This window comes from Rattus norvegicus, chromosome 5, assembly GCF_036323735.1.
Source record: "Rattus norvegicus strain BN/NHsdMcwi chromosome 5, GRCr8, whole genome shotgun sequence".
NCBI classification, from domain to species: domain Eukaryota; kingdom Metazoa; phylum Chordata; class Mammalia; order Rodentia; family Muridae; genus Rattus; species Rattus norvegicus.
The window spans coordinates 163389292-163416809 of record NC_086023.1 but is presented as its reverse complement, the minus strand read 5'-3'; the positions used below and the strand labels follow the sequence as shown (position 1 = coordinate 163416809).

At 39.8% G+C, this 27518-nt stretch overlaps 1 protein-coding gene across 2 annotated transcripts in view; it reads left to right on the top strand.

The window, feature by feature from the left end:
• The first annotated feature begins 12247 nt into the window (after positions 1-12247).
• The window catches only part of Zfp534l2 (zinc finger protein 534 like 2), a 38081-nt gene continuing 22810 nt past the window's right edge, over positions 12248-27518 (top strand). Inside the window, exons 1-2 of one of the 2 annotated variants that reach the window (NM_001402528.1) lie at positions 12248-12406; positions 19659-19758. In NM_001402528.1, the coding sequence (NP_001389457.1) occupies positions 19729-19758 (30 nt within the window). In that variant the 5' untranslated portion in view covers positions 12248-12406; positions 19659-19728. Of the gene's footprint in view, positions 12407-13357; positions 13719-19658; positions 19759-27518 lie in introns of those variants that run through there. The other variant, XM_063288300.1, reaches the window with a different exon arrangement.

Below are 27518 nucleotides of genomic sequence, written 5' to 3'. Positions count from 1 at the left end.
TCGGTACTTTAACCAAGCAAGTAAAAGATCTGTACAATAAGAACTTCAAGACACTGAGGAAAGAAATTGAAGAAGACCTCAGAAGATGGAAAGATCTCCCATGCTCATGGATTGGCAGGATTAATATAGTAAAAATGGCCATTTTACCAAAAGCGATCTACAGATTCAATGCAATCCCCATTAAAATACCAATCCAATTCTTCAAAGAGTTAGACAGAACAATTTCAAATTCATCTGGAATAACAAAAAACCCAGGATAGCTAAAGCTATCCTCAACAATAAAAGGACTTCAGGGGGAATCACTATCCCTGAACTCAAGCAGTATTACAGAGCAATAGTGATAAAAACTGCATGGTATTTGTACAGAGACAGACAGATAGACCAATGGAATAGAATTGAAGACCCAGAAATGAACCCACACACCTATGGTCACTTGATTTTTGACAAAGGAGCCAAAACCATCCAATGGAAAAAAGATAGCATTTTCAGCAAATGGTGCTGGTTCAACTGGAGGGCAACATGTAGAAGAATGCAGATCGATCCATGCTTATCACCCTGTACAAAGCTTAAGTCCAAGAGGATCCAGGACCTCCACATCAAAGCAGACACACTCAAACTAATAGAAGAAAAACTAGGGAAGCATCTGGAACACATAGGCACTGGAAAAAATTTCTTGAACAAAACACCAATGGCTTATGCTGTAAGATCAAGAATCGACAAATGGGATCTCATAAAACTGCAAAGCTTCTGTAAGGCAAAGGACACTGTGGTTAGGACAAAACGGCAACCAACAGATTGGGAAAAGATCTTTACCAATCCTACAACAGATAGAGGCCTTATATCCAAAATATACAAAGAACTCAAGAAGTTAGACCGCAGGGAAACAAATAACCCTATTAAAAAATGGGGTTCAGAGCTAAACAAAGAATTCACAGCTGAGGAATGCCGAATGGCTGAGAAACACCTAAAGAAATGTTCAACGTCTTTAGTCATAAGGGAAATGCAAACCAAAACAACCCTGAGATTTCACCTCACACCAGTGAGAATGGCTAAGTTCAAAAACTCAGGTGACAGTAGATGCTGGCGAGGATGTGGAGAAAGAGGAACACTCCTCCATTGTTGGTGGGATTGCAGACTGGTAAAACCATTCTGGAAATCAGTCTGGAGGTTCCTCAGAAAATTGGACATTGAACTGCCTGAGGATCCAGCTATACCTCTCTTGGGCATATACCCAAAAGATGCCTCAACATATAAAAGAGACACGTGCTCCACTATGTTCATCGCAGCCTTATTTATAATAGCCAGAAGCTGGAAAGAACCCAGATGCCCTCCTCAGAGGAATGGATACAGAAAATGTGGTACATCTACACAATGGAATATTACTCAGCTATCAAAAACAACGAGTTTATGAAATTCGTAGGCCAATGGTTGGAACTGGAAAATATCATCCTGAGTGAGCTAACCCAATCACAGAAAGACATACATGGTATGCACTCCTTGATAAGTGGCTATTAGCCCAAATGCTTGAATTACCCTAGATGCCTAGAACAAATGAAAATCAAGATGGATGATCAAAATGTGAATGCTTCACTCCTTCTTTAAAAGGGGAACAAGAATACCCTTGGCAGGGAAGAGAGAGGCAAAGATTAAAACAGAGACTGAAGGAACACCCATTCAGAGCCTGCCCCACATGTGGCCCATACATATACAGCCACCCAATTAGACAAGATGGATGAAGCAAAGAACTGCAGACCGACAGGAGCCGGATGTAGATCGCTCCTGAGAGACACAGCCAGAATACAGCAAATACAGAGGCGGATGCCAGCAGCAAACCACTGAACTGAGAATAGGTCCCCTGTTGAAGGAATCAGAGAAAGAACTGGAAGAGCTTGAAGGGGCTCGAGACCCCAAAAGTACAACAATGCCAAGCAACCAGAGCTTCCAGGGACTAAGCCACTACCTAAAGACTATACATGGACTGACCCTGGACTCTGACCCCATAGGTAGCAATGAATATCCTAGTAAGAGCACCAGTGGAAGGGGAAGCCCTGGGTCCTGCTAAGACTGAACCCCCAGTGAACTAGTCTATGGGGGGAGGGCGGCAATGGGGGGAGGGTTGGGAGGGGAACACCCATAAGGAAGGGGAGGGGGGAGGGGGATGTTTGCCCGGAAATCGGGAAAGGGAATAACACTCGAAATGTATATAAGAAATACTCAAGTTAATAAAAAAAAATCATAGAAGAAAACTTCCCTAACCTAAAGAAAGAGATGCCCATAAGCATACAAGAAGCCTACAGTTCTCCAAATAGATTGGACCAGAAAAGAAACACCTCCTGTCACATAATAGTCAAAACACCAAACGCACAAAATAAAGAAAGAATATTAAAAGCAGTAAGGGATAATGGTCAAGTAACATATAAAGGCAGACCTATCAGAATCACACCAGACTTTTCGCCAGAAACTATGAAAGCCAGAAGATCCTGGACAGATGTCATACAGACCCTAAGAGAACACAAATGCCAGCCCAGGTTACTGTATCCTGCAAAACTCTCAATTAACATAGATGGAGAAACCAAGATATTCCATGACAAAACCAAATATACACAATATCTTGCTACAAATCCAGCACTACAAAGGATAATAAATGGTAAAGCCCAACATAAGGAGGCAAGCTATACCATAGAAGAAGCAAGAAACTAATCGTCTTGGCAACAAAACAAAGAGAATAGAAGCACACAAACATAACCTCACATCCAAATATGAATATAACAGGAAGCAATAATCACTATTCCTTAATATCTCTCAACATCAATGGCCTCAACTCTCCAATAAAAAGACATAGATTAACAGACTGGATACGCAATGAGGACCCTGCATTCTCCTGCCTACAGGAAACACACCTCAGAGACAAAGACAGACACTACCTCAGAGTGAAAGGCTGGAAAACAACTTTCCAAGCAAATGGTCGGAAGAAGCAAGCTGGAGTAGTCATTCCAATATCAAATAAAGTAAATTTTCAACTAAAAGTCCTCAAAAAAGATAAGGAAGGACACTTCATATTCATCAAAGGAAAAATCCACCAAGATGAACTCTCAATCCTAAATATCTATGCCCCAAATCCAAGGGCAGCTACATACGTAAAAGAAACCTTACTAAAGCTCAAAACACACATTGAACCTCACACAATAATATTAGGAGATTTCAACACCCCACTCTCATCAATGGACAGATCATGGAAATAGAAATTAAACAGAGATGTAGACAGACTAAGAGAAGTCATGAGCCAAATGGACTTAACAGATATTTATAGAACATTCTATCCTAAAGCAGAAGGATATACCTTCTTCTCAGCTCCTCATGGTACTTTCTCCAAAATTGACCATATAATTGGTCAAAAAACGGGTCTCAACAGGCACAGAAAGATAGAAATAATCCCATGCGTGCTATCAGACCAATTGCCTAAAACTGGTCTTCAATAACAAAAAGGGAAGAATGCCCACATGTACGTGGAAATTGAACAATACTCTACTCAATGATAACCTGGTCAAGGGAGAAATAAAGAAAGAAATTAAAGACTTTTTAGAATTTAATGACAATGAAGATACAACATACCCAAACTTATGGGACACAATGAAAGCTGTGCTAAGAGGAAAACTCATAGTGCTGAGTGCCTGCAGAAAGAAACAGGAGAGAGCATATGTCAGCAGCTTGACAGCACACCTAAAAGCTCTAGAACAAAAAGAAGCAAATACACCCAGGAGGAGTAGAAGGCAGGAAATAAACTCAGAGCTGAAATCAACCAAGTAGAAACAAAAAGGACCATAGAAAGAATCAACAGAACGAAAAGTAGGTTCTTTGAGAAAATCAACAAGATAGATAAACCCTTACCCAGACTAACGAGAGGACTCAGAGAGTGTGTCCAAATTAACAAAATCAGAAATGAAAAGGGAGATATAACTACAAATTCAGAGGAAATTCAAAAAATCATCAGATCTTAATATAAAAGCCTATATTCAACAAAACTTGAAAATCTAGAGGAAATGGACAATTTCCTAGGCAGATACCAGGTACAAAAGTTAAATCAGGAACAGATAAAGGATTTAAACAACCCCATAACTCCTAAGGTAATAGAAGCAGTCATTAAAGGTCTCCCAACCAAAAAGAGCCCAGGTCCAGACGGGTTTAGTGCAGAATTCTATCAGACCTTCATAGAAGACCTCATACCAATATTATCAAAACTATTCCACAAAATTGAAACAGATGGAGCACTACCGAATTCCTTCTATGAAGCCACAATTGCTCTTATACCTAAACCACAGAAAGACCCAACAAACAAAGAGAACGTCAGACCAAGTTCCCTTATGAATATCGACACAAAAATACTCAGTAAAATTCTGGCAAACCGAATCCAAGAACACATCAAAAGAATCATCCACCATGATCAAGTAGGCTTCATCCCAGGCATGCAGGGATGGTTTAATATACGGAAAACCATCAACGTGATCCAGTATATAAACAAACTGAAAGAACAAAACCCCATGATCATTTCATTAGATGCTGAGAAAGCATTTCACAAAATTCAACACCCCTTCATGATAAAAGTCCTGGAAAGAATAGGAATTCAAGGCCCATACCTAAACATAGCAAAAGCCATATGCAGCAAACCAGTTGCTAAGATTAAACTAAATGGAGAGAAACTTGAAGCAATCCCACTAAAATCAGGGACTAGACAAGGCTGCCCACTCTCTCCCTACTTATTCAATATAGTTCTTGAAGTTCTAGCCAGAACAATCAGACAACAAAAGGAGATCAAGGGGATACAGATCGGAAAAGAAGAAGTCAAAATATCACTATTTGCAGATGATATGATAGTATATTTAAGTGATCCCAAAAGTTCCACCAGAGAACTAATAAAACTGATAAACAACTTCAGCAAAGTGGCTGGGTATAAAATTAACTCAAATAAATCAGTAGCCTTCCTCTACACAAAAGAGAAACAAGCCGAGAATGAAATTAGGGAAACGACACCCTTTATAATAGACCCAAATAATATAAAGTACCTTGGTGTGACTTTAACCAAGCAAGTAAAAGATCTGTACAATAAGAACTTCAAGACTCTGAAGAAAGAAATTGAAGAAGACCTCAGAAGATGGAAAGATCTCCCATGCTCATGGATTGGCAGGATTAATATAGTAAAAATGGCCATTTTACCAAAAGCGATCTACAGATTCAATGCAATCCCCATCAAAATACCAATCCAATTCTTCAAAGAGTTAGACAGAACAATTTGCAAATTCATCTGGAATAACAAAAAACCCAGGATAGCTAAAACTATCCTCTACAATAAAAGGACTTCAGGGGGAATCACTATCCCTGAACTCAACCAGTATTACAGAGCAATAGTGATAAAAACTGCATGGTATTGGTACAGAGACAGACAGATAGACCAATGGAACAGAATTGAAGACCCAGAAATGAACCCACACACCTATGGGCACTTGATTTTTGACAAAGGAGCCAAAACCATCCAATGGAAAAAAGATAGCATTTTCAGCAAATGGTGCTGGTTCAACTGGAGGTCAACATGTAGAAGAATGCAGATTGATCCATTCTTATCACCCTGTACAAAGCTTAAGTCTAAGTGGATCAAGGACCTCCACATAAAACCAGATACACTCAAACTAATAGAAGAAAAACTAGGGAAGCATCTGGAACACATGGGCAGTGGAAAAAATTTCCTGAACAAAACACCAATGGCTTATGCTCTAAGATCAAGAATCGACAAATGGGATCTCATAAAACTGCAAAGCTTCTATAAGGCAAAGGACACTGTGGTTAGCTAAAACGGCAACCAACAGGTTGGGAAAAGATCTTTACCAATCATACAATAGATAGAGGCCTTATATCCAAAATATATAAAGAACTCAAGAAGTTAGACCGCAGGGAGACAAATAACCCTATTAAAAAATGGGGTTCAGAGCTAAACAAAGAATTCACAGCTGAGGAATGCTGAATGGCTGAGAAACACCTAAAGAAATGCTCAATATCTTTAGTCATAAGGGAAATGCAAATCAAAACAACCCTGAGATTTCACCTCACACCAGTGAGAATGGCTAAGATCAAAAACTCAGGTGACAGCAGATGCTGGAGAGGATGCGGAGAAAGAGGAACACTCCTCCATTTTTGGTGGGATTGCAGACTGGTACAACCATTCTGGAAATCAGTCTGGAGGTTCCTCAGAAAATTGGACATTGAATTGCCTGAGTATCCAGGTATACCTCTCTTGGACATATACCCAAAAGATGCCCCAACATATAAAAGAGACACGTGCTCCACTATGTTCATTGCAGACTTATTTATAATAGCCTGAAGCTGGAAAGAACCCAGATGCCCTTCAACAGAGGAATGGATACAGAAAATGTGGTACATCTACACAATGGAATATTACTCAGCTATCAAAAACAATGACTTTATGAAATTCGTAGGCAAATGGTTGGAACTGAAAAATATCATCCTGAGTGAGGTAACCCAATCACAGAAAAACACACATGGTATCCACTCATTGATAAGTGGCTATTAGCCCAAATGCTTGAATTACCCTAGATGCCTAGAACAAATGAACCTCAAGATGGATGATCAAAATGTGAATGCTTCACTCCTTCTTTAAAAGGGGAACAAGAATACCCTTGGCAGGGAATAGAGAGGCAAAGATTAAAACAGACACAGAAGGAACACCCATTCAGAGCCTGCCCCACATGTGGCCCATACATATACAGCCATCCAATTAGACAAGATGGATGAAGCAAAGAAGTGCAGGCCCACAGGAGCCGGATGTAGATCTCTCCTGAGAGACACAGCCAGAATACAGCAAATACAGAGGCATATGCCAGCAGCAAACTACTGAACTGAGAATAGGACCCCCATTGAAGGAGTCAGAGAAAGAACTGGAAGAGCTTGAAGGGGCTCGAGACCCCATATGTACAATAATGCCAAGAAACCAGAGCTTCCAGGGACTAAGCCACTACCTAAAGACTATACATGGACTGACCCTGGACTCTGACCTCATAGGTAGCAATGAATATCCTAGTAAGAGCATCAGTGGAAGGGGAAGCCCTGGGTCCTGCTAAGACTGAACCCCCAGTGAACTAGATTGTTGGGGGGAGGGTGGCAATGCGGGGAGGATGAGGAGGGGAACACCTATAAAGAAGGGGAGGGGGAGGGATTAGGGGGATGTTTGCCCGGAAACCGGGAAAGGGAATAATACTCGAAATGTATATAAGAAATACTCAAGTTAATAAAAAAAATAAGGAATAACAATAATCTAAAAGGTAAAAATCCAAGCATAATACTAAGATAACTAAAATCAGTAAAAAATAAAATGATCACTTTAAAAAAATAGTATTTTCATCATCCATTCCAGGGACATCTGGGTTGTTTCCATCATCTGACTATTACAAATAAGGCAGCTATGTACACAATGGATCATGTGCCATTGTGGCATGGTGAACATCTTTTATGTATATACTCAGGAGTGGTAAAGCTAGGTCTATAGGCAGAACTATTTCAAAATTCCTGAGGAACTGCCTGATTAATTTCTAGAGTGGTTGTGCCAGTTCCCGATCATAACAGCAATGAAGAACTGTTCTTTTTTCTCCACAGCCTCACCATCTAGAGTATTTAGACAACAAAAAGTGTTTAAAGGGATACAGTTTTGAAAGGCAGCAGTCAACGTATCACTCTCTGTGGTTGCTATGATTGTATATATGAGCAATCACTAAAATTCTACCAGAGAATCCCTACAGGTGCTAATCAGCTTCTTCAAAGTTGCTGGGTATAAAATTAACTCAAAGATTTTAATCGCCTTACATTATACGAGGGGTACATGGACCATGAAAGAAATTAGGAAAACAACACCTTTCAAAATAGTAACAAATAATGTAAAACATCTTGGTATAACTCTACCATGGGAAGTGAAAGACCTGTATGACAAGAGCATTAAGTTTTTGAAGAGAGAAAAGGACGACTTCCAGAGAAAGCAAGATCTCCCTTGCTCATGGATCATTAGACTCCACATAGTAAAAACAGCCATGTTACCAAAATGAATTTGCAGTTTAAATGAAATCCCCATCAGAATTTCAAGTCAATTCTTCACAGACATTGAAAGAGCAGTTCTCAACTTCATATGGAATAACCAAATAACCTAGGATAGCAAAAACAAGTTTTCAGCAATAAAAGAACTGCTGGGTAAATCACCATCTGACCTCAACCTGTGCTACAGAGTAATAGTGATAAAAAATTCACTGTATTGGTACAGAGACAGATAGTTAGATCAGTGGAGTAGAATCAAAGAACCAGAAATAAACCCATGTAACTATGGACACTTGATATTTGAAAAAAGAAGCCAAAATGATACAGTGGAAAGAAAGAAAACATCTTCAACAAATCATGGCCGTTTAACTGGTGTTCCACATGTGTAACAATGCAAATTGATCCATATTTATCACCATGTGCAAAGCTCGTATTCAACTGGATCAAGGTTCTTAATGTAAAACAAGATACACTGAATATAATAGAAAAAAAAGTGGTAATGAAACATTTTGGCACAGGGCAAAATTTCTAGAACAGATCACCAATTTGTCAGGATTTAAGATGTATAGTGGGCAAATGAAGCCTCATGAAATTAAAAACGTTTTGTAAGGCAAAATACTCTCTCAATAAGAGAAATTTGCAATCTTAAAATTGGGAAAAGGTATTCTCTAAGCCTACATCCAATATGGGACTAATATACAAAAATACTGCAAAATTTAAAAAGAATTCAAAAGTTAAACTGCAAAAAACCATGTAATACAATTTAAAAATGGGGAGCTAAATAGAATTCTTAAAAGAGCAATCTTGACTGGCCAGGAAGCATTTAAAGAAATATTCAACATGTACAAGGTGAGCAATTCATGCTTCAAGGACTACATATCACCATGGACTTCTGCCACCACATACAATGCCTCACATTTAGCTACAAGGTCTCAAAAAGTGTTTCTAAATTTGCTGCAGTTCTATATCTGGACAGTTTGCCATCCTATATGTAAGCTTGACCACTGGTAGTAGGAAGCATTAAACTGCTCTTATTGTCACAAGGAGAAAACCTCACAGAAACTCAATAAAACTGAAGATTGCACATAAAAAAAAGAGAAACAATCAACATCCTTAGTCATCCTTTCAGTAATATTTTAATATTTATTTCAGTAATAATTTCAAATTTACTTTTAATCTTTCCATTCGTACCTCCTTGTCCTCTTTCCCAGATTTCTCCATTTCCTTAGTCCTCCACTTTGCTTTGAGAGAGGGCTCCCTCCTTCTTCCCTCAACCCTCTAGGTGTCCCCATTCTCTTACCATCAAGTTCCTCTATGATCATGCACATCTTCTTTCACTAAGACCAAAAACGTAGGTCCTCTTCTACACATGTTCAGTGGGCCTGGATCCAACCTTTGTAAGATCTTTAGTTGGAAGAGTAGACTCTGGGAAGTCCTAGGATTCTGGATTAGTTGACAACATTGGATTTTGTTTTGGCCTTCCATTCCCTACTGCTCCTTGAAGCTGGGTCTTTGACACTATCTCTCCACATCGAGTCCATTTCTATCTGTCATGCATGGTCTCTCCAGGTTTAATCTTCAGACTGTTGAGCATGAGTTTGTTTATCTCCTGCTGTGTATTCCTCCCAGTTGTTTTTGCTTCTTTTTTTAAATAGAGCCTTCAGATAGACTTTGAATTTGTTAGTGTGAAAACTCCCAAGTTCTATATGATGGCATTTAGTGCTATGAACTCTCTTCTTAGCTCTGCTTTCTTAGTGCCTCAAAAGTCTGGGTGTGATATGCCCACATTTTCATTGAATTCTAGAAAGTCTTCAATGTCTATCTTTATTTCTTTCCTGACCCAATCAGTGATCACCTGAGGTTCTCTCTTCCATCTCCTGAATTCTCTTTGTGATGCTTACTACTGTAGCTCTTGTTCTCTTTCCTAGGTTTTCCATTTCTAGCATTGCTGCAGTTAGATTTCTTTATTGCTTCCATTTCCCTTTGAGGCCTTGGATAGTTTCATCATAGCCTTCTCCTGTTTGTGTTTTTCTTTACATCTTTCTATTTATTTGTGTCATCTTTTAATGTGGCTATCTGTTTGAACGTATTTTCCTGTGCTTAATTATAGGAGCCCAGTATAGCTGTGCCCTGGGGGGCTCTGTTAGTCCCAGAAAAATACAGATGGGGATATACACAGCCAAATATTGGAACAAGAATTGGGACTCCAATGTGGAAGTTAGGACAAGGACTGTAGGAGCTGATGGGTTTTGCAACCTCAAAGGAAGAACAAGAATATCAACCACACAGAGCCCCCAAATCTTTCAGGACTTAAACCACCAACTAAAGTGTACAGAGGGGGTACCCATGGCTCCAGCTGGATATGTAACAGAGGATTGCCTTATTTGGTATCACATGCTAAGGAGCCCTTTGGTCCTTTGGTGGTTTGATGACACATGATAGAAGAATGCTAGGCCACTGAGGTAGGAGTGAGTGGACGAGAGGGGGAGCAAGTCATGTGGATGGGGAAGGTAGTAAGGTATAGGGGGCTTATGGAGGAAAAACTGGGAAGGGGGATAATATTTGAAATGTAAATAAAATAAATCATAAAAAATAAATGCATCTGAGGAAAGGCTTTTATTTCTCTCCTTAACTAATCTCAGATGACTTATTAATGACAATTATGTTTAGTGTATTCACATATGCAGAATCAGTTAGCTGTGGAAGTTATTTTTTTGTGTACCAGTCTTATGTGGGAAAGAATAAAACTCACCACAATGGAAAACATGTAGCTATGCCCTTTCACATGTGTCCACGGGCTCAGAACCCTGTAATTTAAGGACAGACACCTGAGTCTGTGGTTGTGTTTCTGAGCTCTCTCTCCTATGCTTAGCTGGAATCCATTTTAACTTGCCATATCATCACAACAGTTTTTGAATGACAGGAGTCTTCTGAGAATCCTAGAACTCATTATAATCATGAAAAGTGATTTCTTAGCTATATTCTCTAAAGAGACTTGGGTAATTCTGGAGTCTCCTTTCCCCAGCATATGCAGATGTGGATGGGTGTACATAATGAATTGTAGGGACCAATCTAGAAAGTATCTATGACCAAATGGCTAAAGAATGCCATATGTTTTATAGTTCTATTTCTGTCTTCCTTCTTCTTACTTTCCTTTTTGACAAAAATCTAGATAGTTTTCAAAAGGAATTTCTCTTTTTCACCTCACCCTTCCAGCAGTAAATAATATTGTACCGTCATTTTACTTCTTCATTTTCTCTGACTGAGGCATCCAGCTCCTCAAACTTTTCTTCAAGTCTGATAATCTGTCTCCAGTGCTTCTCTATGCGTTATTATTATTCTTTCTACTGCATTTTCCTTTCATGGTCTTATGTTTGGTGTTTCTAACCTCCTATTGAACTTAATTTTCATATCCTATGTTGCTGTCCTCATTTCCTTTTGGCATCTGCTATTATTTTCTTGCCAATGAATCATTTTGTTCCTGCCTCTTTGAGTTGATTTTCCTGGTTTACAAGCTTTGACTCTGGGTATTCAATTCACTATCTTGGATATCATGTAAGTCGCCCACATTAGGAAGTACATATAAGGTTTGTGGTTTTACTCAAGGGCATTTTAATTTCGTCTTAGTTTTTGGGGGTACTTGTTCTGAGCATCAGAATTCAGAGAGATTGCTATCTTTTGTGTATCTTTAGCCCAAAGCACTAGTCTCACAATGTGAGAAGTTAGGCAGACGACCTTGGATGTAAATAGGTCAGAACCCAGGCGCAGTGTCCTACTACATCCACTTCTGGTCTAGACTGGCAGCAAGCTTGATGCGAAGCTGTGCAGAGTAGGTCCTGCGCTCCTGACAGCTGCAGTTGTGTGGAAGGCAGCCTGCAACAGAGTTGGGGGAGTGGTTCCGATCGGGAGCGGGGACACACCTGCCTGATCGGATGAGATTAAGAAAAAGACAAAATAAAAACAAAGGAAAAATCAAGGCAGTAAGCAAGCAAAAATCGAAACCGATAAAAAAAAAATGTGTGAAGAATTTGGACGGGGAATAACTAAAATGTTCCGAAGTAGGTGGGCTTAGAAGAATTACGTAACAGGAAGCTGCTGAATATTGGGCGGGTCCAGAAGGAGTTGCTCTGAGAAACCCGCGGAAGTGACAGGAAGTTCCGCCCTTCAAACTTTCTCCGTGTCTTTGCTGCCTCCCTTTCAGGAAGTCCTGGTGGGAGACTCGTCCCGGAGACCTAGAGGTACCTGAAAACTTCCTGGAGCTGCAGTTGCGGTGGCGGCTTCCTAGAACATTCATCAGCTCGTCCTGTCACCCTGCCAGGTCAGAGGAGCTGCTGCGACCGGGATACAGGCAGGAGCGGAGCAGCGCTGTGGAGCGGGAGTGCATTTTCTGCCTCCACTCTTATAATTCTGTCGTGGATATCTTAGCGTTGTCAGGAAGTTTGAGATCTGTGAACTGGGGTTTACGGTGATGTTTTAATTAATTTTGTGGCCGCCAGAATATTTTTCTAAAAGAACCTCGTAGATCCTTGGCCGCATCTGTAGTTTGTACAGCAGGGTTTTCTTTCAAAAGCTTTAGTAAAGTTCTTCGGGTTCAAATTAATGCATGTTTTCTTAACTCCCCTGTTCCTCCGTTTGCCGTTCCATTTCTCTTTCTCTAGCGGACCAAATACGCATTCCAAGAGAGCTTTGTAGATCTTTGACATATGAGTAACTAGTGCAGATTTGATTGAATTAGAAAATATTTGTTATAAAGCCCATCATAAGGCTGTAAATATTAACATTTCCTGAGTTAAGTTATACTCTCCATGAATTTTACACTGAGGTATATGCAGGCTGTGATGTAAACACAGCATTCAGAAGTGTGAATTCATCGACTTAGTTATTAATATTAAACCTTATGTTTGTATAAGAAAGGAAGATAGGATTGCAGCAAGGTGTGGCTGAAGAGAAGATATATTTTAGGTTCTGTTAGCCCTGAGTGTTGCCAGAGTAAAAAATCATACCACCGTGTGGGCAAGTTTTATTAAATATTACATCCTGACCAAGTGATGGACTTTGGTCACATGATACAGGGGGTTGTATAGACCATTGTAATTTCCCATGAAGCTTTATTATTTTCCCAAGACATGCAGCCTACAGTAGTGCAAGAAGATACCTCAGTCTTGGGTAGTGGTGAGGTCAATTTTTGCCTTTTCAAGATTGAGGGAGAAAGCAGTCAGAGTTCTGTGGTTGGGTCCAGACTGAACCAGGCCATGAGACTGGGAGGGTGGGAAGGGAATTGAGGATGAGAAGGGAGGATAGGGGGGTTGGCCAAGAGAGAACCAGGATTCAAGAAAGCACCTAGGGAACATTGTGTGCGTGGATATGTTAATAGGCACCACAGTTAGCCATTCTTCCTGATTTCTATGAATCCTTCCATGTTGCAGCCCAGCATGGTGTGAGAGGATGATATCATGCCAAGATATTTTATTAGTGGAAAACTTACTGTAGATTAAGACAGAGTAAGACATGGCCACGAACAGTATTTCCCCATGTTCAGGTCTTCATATACTCAGCAAATCTGCATAACTAAATCAAAACTAAGAGCCTTGGATGGTAAAGGCTGAAGAGACTTCTGACAAAGGATCCAGGTTTGTTAGAGGATTGAACAAGGGATGGGGTGGGGCTCATCTGTCAGTAGGAAGAGGACATGGGTTTGGTTTTGCCAGACTGTATTTCATTAATGATTCTGGAAACTTTCAGTGAGAATAATACTAGAGTGGATCATATGGATTTCCCATGGTCTGCAGTGTGCAGTCAACAGTCAGTTGATGTCAATATTGGATTAGTTCCGAGGCTCTGAAATAGCTGTTGCCCATGGAAACAAAGTTTCTTTTACCCATACTGAATGCAGCCTCAGGGTATGGGTGAGACAAGGGCCATTTACACATGAAGCAAATGCCAGTAGTTGTTTCCCTCCTAAGGACCTGGGACTTTCCTTCTTGCATTTTAGCCAGATTTTCAGTTTAATTTATGTATCATTTCCCCTGTGGAATTAGCCTCAGCTCGAAGCAGAATCCCTTCTCTTACCCACAGAGAATCTTGCCACGACGATACCAGTGGCCTTGCCTTGCCTGGCAGAGGTTGTAGCACACAGGATACACATCTGGGTGTGGCCTTTGATAACTCTGCCCCCCTGCCCCGGTTTGCATAGCAGTTTTTGACACTATGAATGCTACCACTAAGGAGACTGAGGAATCCAAGATAATTGTTGACAGACTGAGTGGTCTGATCTGAATGTTTTTCTCCACAGTGCACTTGCTTCCTGAATCACTTATTCTGTCCAGTCTAAATGATATTCAGTCCTAGAATTGTGTTCTCACTGATGCAGTGTGTTGAATTAGGTCTTAGTATAATGGAGTAATTACTGTTGACCTTTTCTGTACAGTTTGCTTCAGTTTTGTGTCTCTTTGCTTTAGTATTCTGAGGTATTTTTCTTCTCTTCTTACGTTCCAGAGAGCTTTTCTACTGAGCAATGTTAGATTTTCCACAGGGCTGTAAAAGACACTTTCATTCTCCTATTGTATTGTTGTCTGGGAGGCTCACTGCCTCTGTCTGTTTACTTGGCCTCGTCCTGGAAGCCTCTAGCCTCCATACAATCTTATTCAGGCCTTGAGTATTTTCATCTTCTGAGATTTCCTGCTGATCATGCTGCCCCTTTCTTCTTTCCTTTCAATTCTTAACTGGCTGGTTCAACTCTGTTCTCCCAGCTCAAACTGCTCTCCCATCTGACTTGTTCAATCTGGTTTTTCTCTCAGACACTGTATTGCTCTGCTTGGCCTACAATTAACTGTAGCGATCGTCTTTAAATCTTCTGGCTTCTCCTTGTCTTGCTCATCTTGCTTTATCTGTCTTTACCTGTGCCTAGCATGTTCTCTCTTCAGTCTGACTCTGTAAAACTCTCCAAGTAAAACTGTTTCCTTCTCCCTCTCTGTTGCGCTAATCTCCCAACTGTACTGCACTGCTCTCCATGCATTCTACTGTATTCCTTTACTCTTCTCTTTTTCCTGTACTCTCTTCAGTAGCGCATATCCTGTTTTGTCAGATCTTTCCTTGATATTTCACATTTTCTGCCATTCTGCTGATAAGCATGGATCGATCTGCATTCTTCTACATGTTGACCTCCAGTTGAACCAGCACCATTTGCTGAAAATGCTATCTTTTTTCCATTTGATGGTTTTGGTTCCTTTGTCAAAAATCAAGTGCCCATAGGTGTGTGGGTTCATTTCTGGGTCTTCAATTCTGTTTCATTGGTCTATCTGTCTGTCTCTGTACCAATACCATGCAGTTTTTATCACTATTGCTCTGTAATACTGCTTGAGTTCAGGGATAGTGATTTCCCTGAAAGTCCTTTTATTGTTGAGGATAGTTTTAGCTATCCTGGGTTTTTTGTTATTCCAGATGAATTTGCAAATATTTCTGTCTAACTCTGTGAAGAATTGGATTGGAATTTTGAAGGGGATTGAATTGAATTTGTATTTGCTTTTGGTAAAATGGCCATTTTTACTATATTAATCCTGCCAATTCATGAGCATGGGAGATCTTTCCATCTTCTGAGATCTTCAATTTCTTTCTTCAGAGGCTTGAAGTTCTTATCATACAGATCTTTCACTTGCTTGGTTAAAGTCACACCAAGATATTTTATATTATTTGGGACTATTACGAAGGGTGTCGTTTCTCTAATTTCTTTCTCGGCTTGTTTCTCTTTTGTGGAGAGGAAGGTACCACTTGGCTGAAGGTATTTATCAGGTTTAGTAGTTCTCTGGTGGAACTTTTGGGATCACTTAAGTATATAATCATATCATCTGCAAATAGTGATATTTTGACTTCTTTCTTTCCAATCTGTATCCCTTTGATCTCCTTTTGTTGTCTGATTGCTCTCGCTATGACATCGAGAACTATATTGAATAAGGAGGGAAAGAGTGGGCAGCCTTGTCTAGTCCCTGATTTTAGTGGGATTGCTTCAAGTTTCTCTCCTTTTAGTTTAATATTAGCTACTGGTTTGCTGTATATGGCTTTTGCTATGTTTAGGTATGGACCTTGAATTCCTGTTCTTTCCAGGACTTTTATCATGAAGGGGTGTTGAATTTTGTCCAATGCTTTCTCAGCATCTAGTGAAATGATCATGTGGTTTTGTTCTTTCAGTTTGTTTATATAATGGATCACATTGATGGTTTTCCATATATTAAACCATCCCTGCATGCCTGGGATGAAGCCTACTTGATCATGGTGGATGATTGTTTTGATGTGCTCTTGGATTCAATTTGCAAGAGTTTTATTGAGTATCTTTGTGTTGATATTCATAAGGGAAATTGGTCTGAAGCTCTCTTTCTTTTTGGGTCTTTGTGTGGTTTAGGTATAAGAGTAATTGTGGCTTCATAGAAGGAATTCGGTAGCGCTCTGTTTCAATTTCCTGGAATAGTTTGGATAGTATTGGTATGAGATCTCCTATGAAGGTCTGATAGAATTCTGCACGGAACCCATCTGGACCATGGGATTATTTCTATGTTTCTGTATCTGTTAAGGCCTGTTTTTTGATCTATTATATGGTCAGTTTTGGAGAAAGTACCATGAGGTGGTGAAAAGAAGGTATATCCTTTTGTTTTAGGATAGAATGTTCTATAAATATCTGTTAAATCCATTTGGTTCATGACTTCTGTTAGTGTGTCTATGTCTCTGTTTAATTTCTGTTTCCATGATCTGTCCATTGATGAGTTTGGGGTGTTGAAATCTCCTAATATTATTGTGTGAGGTGCAATGTGTGCTTTGAGCTTTAGTAAGGTTTCTTTTATGTATGCAGGTGCCCTTGTATTTGGAGCATAGATATTTAGGATTGAGAGTTCATCTTGGTGGGTTTTTCTTTTGATGAATAAAAAGTGTCCTTCCTTATCTTTTTTGGTGACTTTTGGTTGAAAATCAATTTTATTTGATATTAGAATGGCTACTCCAGCTTGCTTCTTCAGATCATTTGCTGTGAACTTTGTTTTCCAGCCTTGCACTGTGAGGTAGTGTCTGTCTTTGTCTTTGAGGCGTGTTTCATGTAGGGAGTGAATTGTTGGGTCCTCCTTGCGTATCCAGTTTGTTAATCTGTGTCTTTTTTATGTGGGAATTGAGTCCATTGCTTTTGAGAGATATTAAGGAATAGTGATTGTTACTTCCTGTTATATTCGTGTTTGGATGTGAGTTTATGTTTGTGTGCTTGTTTTCTCTTTGTTTTGTTGCAAAACAATTAGTTTCTTGCTTTTTCTAGGGTGGAGCTTCCCTCATTGTGTTGGGCTTTACCATTTGTTATCCTTTGTAGTGCTGGCTTTGTAGAAAGATATTGTGTAAATTTGGTTTTGTCATGGAATATCTTGGTTTCTCCATCTATGTTAATTGAGAGTTTTGCAGGATACAGTAACCTGGGCTGGCATTTTTGTTCTCTTAGGGTCTGTATGACATCTGTCCAGGATCTTTTGGCTTTCATAGTCTCTGGTGAGAAGTCTGGTGTGATTCTGATAGGTCTGCATTCATATGTTACTTGACCTTTTTTCCTTACTGCTGTTTAATATTCTTTCTTTGTTTTGTGCATTTAGTGTTTTGACTATTATATGACGGGAGGAGTTTCTTTTCTGGTCCAATGTATTTGGAGTTCTGTAGGCTTCTTGTATGTTTATGGGCATTTCTTTCTTTAGGTTCGAGAAGTTTTCTTCTATGATTTTGTTGAATATATTTACTGGTCCTTTGAGTTGGGAGTCTTCACTCTCTTCTATACCTATTATCCTTAGGTTTGATCTTCTCATTGTGTCCTGTTTTTCCTGTATGTTTTGGAGCAGTGTCTTTTTCCGTTTTACATTACCTTTGACAGTTGTGTTGATGATTTCTATGGAATCTTCTGCTCCTGAGATTCTCTCTTCTCTGTATTGTATTCTATTGGCCATGCTTGTATCTACGGCCCCTTGTCTCTTCCCTTGGTTTTCTATATCCAGGGTTGTCTCCCTTTGTGCTTTCTTTATTGCTTCTATTTCCATTTTTAATTGCTTCACCTGTTTGATTGTGTTTTCCTGTAATTCTTTCAGGGATTTTTGTATTTTCTTTCTATAGGCTTCTGCTTGTTTATTGTTTTTTCCTTCATTTCTCCAAGGGAGTTTTTTATGTCTTTCTTGAATTCCTCCATCATCATGATCAAATATGATTTTAAATCTACATCATGCTTTTCTGTTGTGTTTGGTTATCCAGTGTTTGCTTTGGTGGGAGAATTGGGCCCCGATGATGCCATGTAGTCTTGGTTTCTATTGCTTGGGTTCCCACGCTTGCCTCTTGCCATCAGGTTGTCTCTGGTGTTGCCTTGTTCTGCTATTTCTGACAATGGTTAGACCGTCCTATAGGCCTGTGTGTCAGGAGTGCAGTAGACCTGTTTTCCTGTTCTCTTTCAGCCAGTTATGAGAACAGTGTTCTGCTTTTAGCCGTGTAGTCGTTCCTGTATACTGGTTTTTAGGTGTTCCCGTGGGCATGTGTCCTGAGTCCACCAGGCAGGTCACTTGGAGCAGAGCAGTTGTTCTTACAGCGCAGTGCAGTGTCTGGGCCACAGCGTTGAGTGCTCCTATCTTCCTGTTCCCAGAGGCCGTATACAGTTTCCTCTTGGGCCAGGGATGTGGGTAGGGGTGGGCAGTACTGGCGGTCTCTCCTGCCCTGCAGTCTCAGGAGTGCCCACCTGTCTGGGCACTGAGCTCTCTCTCCCAAGGGGTTTGGGAGTAGGGAGCTGTGGCCTGTGATCAGTGAGGCTCGGGTCCCAGTTAGAAACCGGATGAGCCTGGTCCCAGAGGAATTTTGCCTCTGTGTTTCTTGAGTCCACCAGGCCAGTCACTTGGGGCAGAAAAGTTGGTCTTACCTCTGGTCTCAGGCCTGGAGTCGCTCCTCAGAGTTGGGTGTCAGCTCTCCGTGAGTGCAGCAACCAGAAGGGCCTGTCCTGCCTTTGCTTGGGACCCGGGTCTTCTAGTTTTATCTCATGAAAATTTAAAATTCTTCTTAGATGATGGTAAAAATTGACAACTTAGTATTTTGGAAAAAAACAAAACAAAACCAAAAAACCATATTTGGCAGATAGAATCTTTGTACTCCAAGACAACAGGACACACATTGAAAATAGATATCCTGTATCTGCCTGGTAGAATGATCAGGAATGCCATCAAAGTGTCAGATATTGTACTTGAGTGTGATGGCTAATGAAATGCCATTCAATCTAGGTCATCAATCATGGTAGCCACTAGCCATTTGTCCTTGACTCTAGACCCAGGGAGATAAGTTTTCAGTAATAACCCTGAGTAATTGTGTTTTACAGCAGGTATTCATGTGCTCTGTATTTGTTCTTGGTGCCTGCTGATGTTAAAGTAGACTCAGATTATACTCATATTTCCTACACATTAAATATGTGACTCCATGCTCACAATTCTGTAGAAATGTTGGCAAGATTCCTCATATTTTGTTTTTGATGTCCATTTGTGTGGGTAAGCATTGTCCATAACTAAGTTGTATTAATTTCATCTTTGTAGTTTTCAAACCCGTTTGTGAAATTTCAAGAACACTTCCAATATTTGAATCTGGGAGAAGAACAACACAAGAATGAGTATGGCTCTGGGAAACACTCTACAGGTCAGTGTGTTGTCCATGTTTCTTTGAAACATCCCCTTTTTATTCCAACTGTCTAATAGTTTTATTACCTATATGTTGTAATATTATCTTAAGGGCTTATTTTGTATAATCTTCATTTTCTTCTGAGATATTGAACATTTAATGTTAAGGTCTTTCAGATTTAACCATTAAATTTTTACAGAGTTTTCTACTGTGAGGACATATAATTTTCAGGGACTGAAGATCTCAAAGAGAATCTATTGTAAATGATTCTCAAAAACTATATCGATGCCCAATTTTTACATTTGTTGGATTTGTGTGCTATTATATTAGTGTGGAAGGAAGGTCCCATGTGTCACCTATGTTGCATTTCAGAGATGGTCACAGTTCTAGACAAAAGCTTTTGAACGTGGATATGGAATTTTTGGAGTCTGATATCCCTGAGCAATATGTGGAAGAGAGGAATTTGGAGAAGGATAAAATTATAAGGGATTCACTGTCTTGAATCCCAATAGTAAATATATTAGCTCCTTAGAGGAACAGGTAATGGGAGGAATGTGTCTTTCTTTTTGTGAGCAAATGCAGAATTCAGTATTCAAATTCTCTTGTCATTTTATGTCTCATAAGAATTATGAGTGTGTTTAGACATTGACTCTCTTTGTTCCAAGAGACATATTGTCCAGTGTGTTACTGTGAGGTAAATTCTCAATGTTGAAATTGTTATTTTCCATTGTCTTTTGTTCCACGTTTATAAGGAGTGTAAGTCCTGTGTTTTCTACCTTTCTATTTCTTCACATTGAATATATTAATAAAAAATTTCTGGGGCATATAGCCTTGGTGTTGTGCATAATTTATAAATTTTCAATCTTAAATAAACGTCCTTCCTAACTTGTTTTCTTCTTTTCTTTAGAAGGAAGAATGCTTTATCTACTCTTTGTTTCCTGTTCTACCAAACTCTGTGTTACATTACACAGAGTTATAGGGACATAATGAACGGTTTTGATGATTTTTCTACATTTCTTTTTTTCTTTTTTTTTTTTTTTCAGAGCTGGGGACCGAACCAAGGGCCTTGCGCTTGCTAGGCAAGCGCTCTACCACTGAGCTAAATCCCCAACCCTTACATTTCTTTTTTTATTGGTTATTGTATTTTTTACATTCGAAATGTTCTTCCTGTTCCACGTTCCCTTTCATCAAAACTCCTATCCCATGATTCCTACCCTTCCTCTTTGAAGATGCTCCCCCACTCTCAGAACCAATCCTGGCTAAATGCCATAGCATCCTCCTGTGCTTGGACATCCAGCCTCTAATCAGCCTTCCCTCCTATTGATGCTAGATAGGAAAATCTTCTGCTACACTTTCTTTCTTTTTTTTTTTTTTTTTTATTAACTTAAGTATTTCTTTTTTTTTTTTGGTTCTTTTTTTCCGGAGCTGGGGACTGAACCCAGGGCCTTGCGCTTCCTAGGCAAGCGCTCTACCACTGAGCTAAATCCCCAACCCCAACTTAAGTATTTCTTATATACATTTCGAGTGTTATTTTCTTTCCCGGTTTCCGGGCAAACATCCCCCTAATCTCTCCCCCTCCCCTTCTTTATGGGTGTTCCCCTCCCCATCCTTCCCCCATTGCCCCTCTCCCCCCAACAATCTAGTTCACTGGGGGTTAAGTCTTAGCAGGACCCAGGGCTTCCCCTTCCACTGGTGCTCTTACTAGAATATTCATTGGTACCTATGAGATCAGAGTCCAGGGTCAGTCCATGTATAGTCTTTAGGTAGTGGCTTAGTCCTGGAAGCGCTGATTGCTTGGCATTGTTGTACATATGGGGCCTCGAGCCCCTTCAAGCTCTTCCAGTTCTTTCTCTGATTCCTTCAACGGGGGTCCTGTTTTCAGTTCAGTGGTTTGCTGCTGGCATTCGCCTCTGTATTTGCTGTATTCTGGCTATGTCTCTCAGGAGCGATCTACATCCGGCTCCTGTCGGCCTGCACTTCTTTGCTTCATCTATCTTGTCTAATTGGATGGCTGTATATGTATGAGCCACATGTGGGGCAGGCTCTGAATGGGTGTTCCTTCTGTGTCTGTTTTAATCTTTGCCTCTCTATTCCCTGCCAAGGGTATTCTTGTTCCCCTTTTAAAGAAGGAGTGAAGCATTCACATTTTGATCATCCGTCTTGAGTTTCATTTATTCTAAGCATCTAGGGTAATTCAAGAATTTGGGCTAATAGCCACTTATCAATGAGTGCATACCATGTGTGTTTTTCTGTGATTGGGTTACCTCACTCAGCATGATATTTTCCAGTTCCATCCATTTGCCTACAAATTTCATAAAGTCATTGTTTTTGATAGCTGAGTAATATTCCATTGTGTAGATGTACCACATTTTCTGTATCCGTTCCTCTGTTGGAAGGGCATCTGGTTTCTTTCCAGCTTCTGGCTATTATAAATAAGGCTGCGATGAACATAGTGGAGCACGTGTCTTTTTTATATGTTGGGGCATCTTTTGGGTATATGCCCAAGAGAGGTATAGCTGGATCCTCAGGCAGTTCAATGTCCAATTTTCTGAGGAACCTCCAGACTGATTTCCAGAATGGTTGTACCAGTCTGCAACCCCACCAACAATGGAGGAGTGTTCCTCTTTCTCCGCATCCTCTCCAGCATCTGCTGTCACCTGAGTTTTTGATCTTAGCCATTCTCACTGGTGTGAGGTGAAATCACAGGGTTGTTTTGATTTGCACTTGTCTAATGACTAAAGATGTTGAACATTTCTTTAGGTGTTTCTCAGCCATTCGGCATTCCTCAGCTGTGAATTCTTTGTTTAGCTCTGAACCCCATTTTTTAGTAGGGTTATTTGTCTCCCTGCGGTCTAACTTCTTGAGTTCTTTGCATATTTTGGATATAAGGCTTCTATCTGTTGTAGGATTGGTAAAGATCTTTTTCCAATCTCTTGGTTGCCATTTTGTCCTAACCACAGTGTCCTTTGCCTTATAGAAGCTTTGCAGTTTTATGAGATCCCATTTGTCGATTCTTGACCGTAGAGCATAAGCCATTGGTGTTTTGTTCAGGAAATTTTTTCCACTGCCCATGTGTTCCAGATGCTTCCCTAGTTTTTCTTCTATTAGTTTGAGTATATCTGGTTTGATGTGGAGGTCCTTGATCCACTTGGACTTAAGCTTTGTACAGGGTGATAAGCATGGATCGATCTGCATTCTTCTACATGTTGACCTCCAGTTGAACCAGCACCATTTGCTGAAAATGCTATCTTTTTTCCATTTGATGGTTTTGGCTCCTTTGTCAAAAATCAAGTGCCAATAGGTGTGTGGGTTCATTTCTGGGTCTTCAATTCTGTTCCATTGGTCTATCTGCCTGTCTCTGTACCAATACCATGCAGTTTTTATCACTATTGCTCTGTAATACTGCTTGAGTTCAGGGATTGTGATTCCCCCTGAAGTCCTTTTATTGTTGAGGATAGTTTTAGCTAGCCTCGGTTTTTTGTTATTCCAGATGAATTTGCAAATTGTTCTGTTTAACTCTTTGAAGAATTGGATTGGTATTTTGATGGGGATTGCATTGAATCTGTAGATCGCTTTTGGTAAAATGTCCATTTTTACTATATTAATCCTGCCAATCCATGAGCATGGGAGATCTTTCCATCTTCTGAGGTCTTCTTCATTGTTTTTCTTCAGAGGCTTGAAGTTTTTATTGTAGAAATCTTTTACTTACTTGGTTAAAGTCACACCGAGGTACTTTATATTATTTGGTTCTATTATGAAGGGTGCCGTTTCCCTAATTTCTTTCTCGGCTTGTTTCTCTTTTGTGTAGAGGAAGGCTACCGATTTATTTGAGTTAATTTTATACCCAGCCACTTTACTGAAGTTGTTTATCAGCTTTAGTAGTTCTCTGGTGGAACTTTTGGGATCACTGAAATATATTATCATATCATCTGCAAATAGTGATATTTTGACTTCTTCTTTACGTTCTGTGTCCCCTTGACCACCTTTTGTTGTCTGGTTGCTCTGGCTAGAACTTCAAGAACTATATTGAATAAGTAGGGAGATAGTGGGCAGCCTTGTCTAGTCCCTGATTTTATTGGGATTGCTTTAAGTTCCTCTCCATTTAGTTTAATGTTAGCAACTGGTTTGCTGTATATGGCTTTTACTATGTTTAGGTATGGGCCTTGAATTCCTATTCTTTCCAGGACTTTTATCGTGAAGGGGTGTTGAATTTTGTCAAATGCTTTCTCAGCATTTAATGAAATGATCATGTGGTTTTGTTCTTTCAGTTTATTTACATAATGGATCACGTTGATGGTTTTCCGTATATTAAACCATCCCTGCATGCCTGGGATGAAGCCTACTTGATCATGGTGGATGATTGTTTTGATGTGCTCTTGGATTCAGTTTTCCAGAATTTTATTGAGTATTTTTGCATCGATAATTCATAAGGGAAATTGGTCTGAAGTTCTCTTCCTTTGTTGGGTCTTTGTGTGGTTTAGGTATAAGAGTAATTGTGGCTTCATAGAAGGAATTCGGTAGTGCTCTATCTGTTTTAATTTTGTGGAATAGTTTGGATAATATTGGTATGAGGTCTTCTATGAAGGTCTGATAGAATTCTGCACTAAACCCGTCTGAACCTGGGCTCTTTTTGGTTGGAAGACCTTTAATGACTGCTTCTATTTCCTTAGGAGTTATGGGGTTGTTTAAATGGGTTATCTGTTCCTGATTTAACTTCGGTACCTGGTATCTGTCTAGGAAATTGTCCATTTCCTGCAGATTTTCAAGTTTTGTTGAATATAGGCTTTTATAGTAAGATCTGATGATTTTTTGAATTTCCTCTGAATCTGTAGTTATGTCTCCCTTTTCATTTCTGATTTTGTTAATTTGGACTCACTCTCTGTGTCCTCTCGTTAGTCTGGGTAAGGGTTTATCTATCTTGTTGATTTTCTCAAAGAACCAACTTTTGGTTCTGTTGATTCTTTCTATGGTCCTTTTTGTTTCTACTTGGTTGATTTCAGCTCTGAGTTTGATTATTTCCTGCCTTCTACTCCTCCTGGGTGTATTTGCTTCTTTTTGTTCTAGAGCATTTAGGTGTGCTGTCAAGCTGCTGACATATGCTCTTTCCTGTTTCTTTCTGCAGGCACTCAGCACTATGAGTTTTCCTCTTAGTACAGCTTTCATTGTGTCCCATAAGTTTGGGTATGTTGTACCTTCATTTTCATTAAATTCTAAGAATTCTTTAATTTCTTTCTTTATTTCTTCCTTGACCAGGTTATCATTGAGTAGCGCATTGTTCAATTTCCACGTATATGTGGGCATTCTACCCTTATTGTTATTGCAGACCAGTTTTAGGCCATTGGTCTCATAGGATGCATGGGATTATTTCTATCTTTCTGTACCTGTTGAGGCCCGTTTTTTGACCAAGTATACGGTCAATTTTGGAGAAAGTACCATGAGGAGCTGAGAAGATGGTATATCCTTTTGCTTTAGGATAGAATGTTCTATAAATATCCGTTAAGTCCATTTGGCTCATGACTCCTCTTAGTCTGTCTATGTCTCTGTTTAATTTCTGTTTCTATGATCTGTCCATTGATGAGAGTGGGGTGTTGAAATCTCCTACTATTATTGTGTGAGGTGCAACGTGTGTTTTGAGCTTTAGTAAGGTTTCTTTTACGGATGTAGGTGCCCTTGTATTTGGGGCATAGATATTTAGGAATGAGAGTTCATCTTGGTGATTTTCCTTTGATGAATATGAAGTGTCCTTCCTCATCTTTTTTGATGACTTTTAGTTGACAATTCATTTTATTTGATATTAGAATGGCTACTCCAGCTTGCTTCTTCCGACCATTTGCTTGGAAAGTTGTTTTCCAGCCTTTCACTCTGAGGTAGTGTCTGTCTTTGTCTCTGAGGTGTGTTTCCTGTAGACAGCAGAGTGCAGGGTCCTCGTTGCGTATCCAGTTTGTTAATCTATGTCTTTTATTAGGGAGTTGAGGCCATTGATGTTGAGAGATATTAAGGAATAGTGATTATTGCTTCCTGTTAGATTCATATTTGGATATGAGGTTATGTTTGTGTGCTTTTCTTCTCTTTGTTTTGTTGCCAAGACGATTAGTTTCTTGCTTCTTCTAGGGTATAGCTTGCCTCCTTATGTTGGGCTTTACCATTTATTATCCTTTGTAGTGCTGGATTTGTAGGAAGATATTGTGTCAATTTGGTTTTGTCATGGAATATCTTGGTTTCTCCATCTATGTTAATTGAGAGTTTTGCAGGATACAGTAACCTGGGCTGGCATTTTTGTTCTCTTAGGGTCTGTATGTCATCTGTCCAGGATCTTCTCGCTTTCATAGTTTCTCGCGAAAAGTCTGGTGTGATTCTGATAGGTCTGCCTTTATATGTTACGTGACCTTTTTCCCTTAGTGCTTTTAATATTCTTTCTTTATTTTATGCTACATATTCTGCTGGGACTTGGGCCCCTCCACATGTACTATTTGGTTGCTAGTTTAATCCCTGAGAGCTCTGGGGTGTCTGTTTAGTTGATAGTGTTGTCCTACCTATGGGGTTGGAATCCCCTTCAGCTACTTCAGTCCTTTTTCTCACTCTTCCATTCGGGTCTCTTTGCTCTGTCCAATGGTTAGCTGTGAGCATCAGATTGACATTTGTATTGGTCAGACTCTGCCAGAGCCTCTCAGTGGATAGCTGTACTAGGTTCCTGACAGCAAGTGCTTCTTGTTATCTGCAATCATGTTTTGGTTTGATGTCTAGAGATGGAATGGATACCTAGGTGCATAGTCTTGGTATGACCTTTTCTTGAGTCTCTGTTCCACTCTTTGTCCTTGCTTTTTTTTTAGACAAGAATCATTCTGTGTTAAAATTTTTGAGATGGGTAGTTGACCGCATCCTTGACCTGCGATCTGTGCCTCTCCAGTGGATATTGTTACTATAGGTTCTCTCTCCTATTTTGGTTATTTCACCTAACATCATACCTATTCTGTCCTGGGAACCTCTCGCTTCCTGGGTCTCTGGGATTTTGTATTTAGCTTCCTCCAGTTTCACATGCTCCACTGCTGTAAGCATTTGTTAAATATCCTACTCTCTCTCTGTACATCTTCCCTGTCTCTCCCACACCTGATCCTACCCTCCCTTTTTTCCTAATTCTCCTCTCTCCTTCCTAGGTCCCTCCTTCTTTTTCCCTTATGTGATTTTCTGTTATTCCTTTCAAGTAGGACTGAAGCATCCATGGTTTGGGGAGAGGCATCCATGGTGTGGGCTTCCTGTTCAGCTTCATATGGTCTGTGAGTTTTAAAATAGATATTCACAACTCTTGGTCTAATATCCAATCATGAGTGAGTTCATACCATGTGTGTTCTTGTGTGCATGGTTATCTCACTCAGTATGATATTTTTCTCATTTCATCCATTTACCTTCTAAGCTCATGATGTCCTCATTTTTTTTTTATGTCCTTATTTTTTAATAGCTGAGTCGTATTCTATTGTGTAAATGTACCATATTTCCTGTATGCATTCCACCTCGGAGGGACATCTAGATTGTTTACAGCTTCTGCCTATTATAAATAAGGCTGCTGTGAACATAGTAGAGCATTTCTCTTTGTTTTATGTTGGTCCATCTTTTAGGCATATGCCCAGGAGTGGTATAGCTGGGTCCTCAGGTATAATTATGTCCTTTTTTCTGAAGAACCACCATACTTTTCCAGAGTGGTTGTAGCAGCTTTCAATTGCACCAGCAATGGAGGACTGTTCCCCTCTGTCCACATCCTAGCAATCATATGCTTCTTCTGA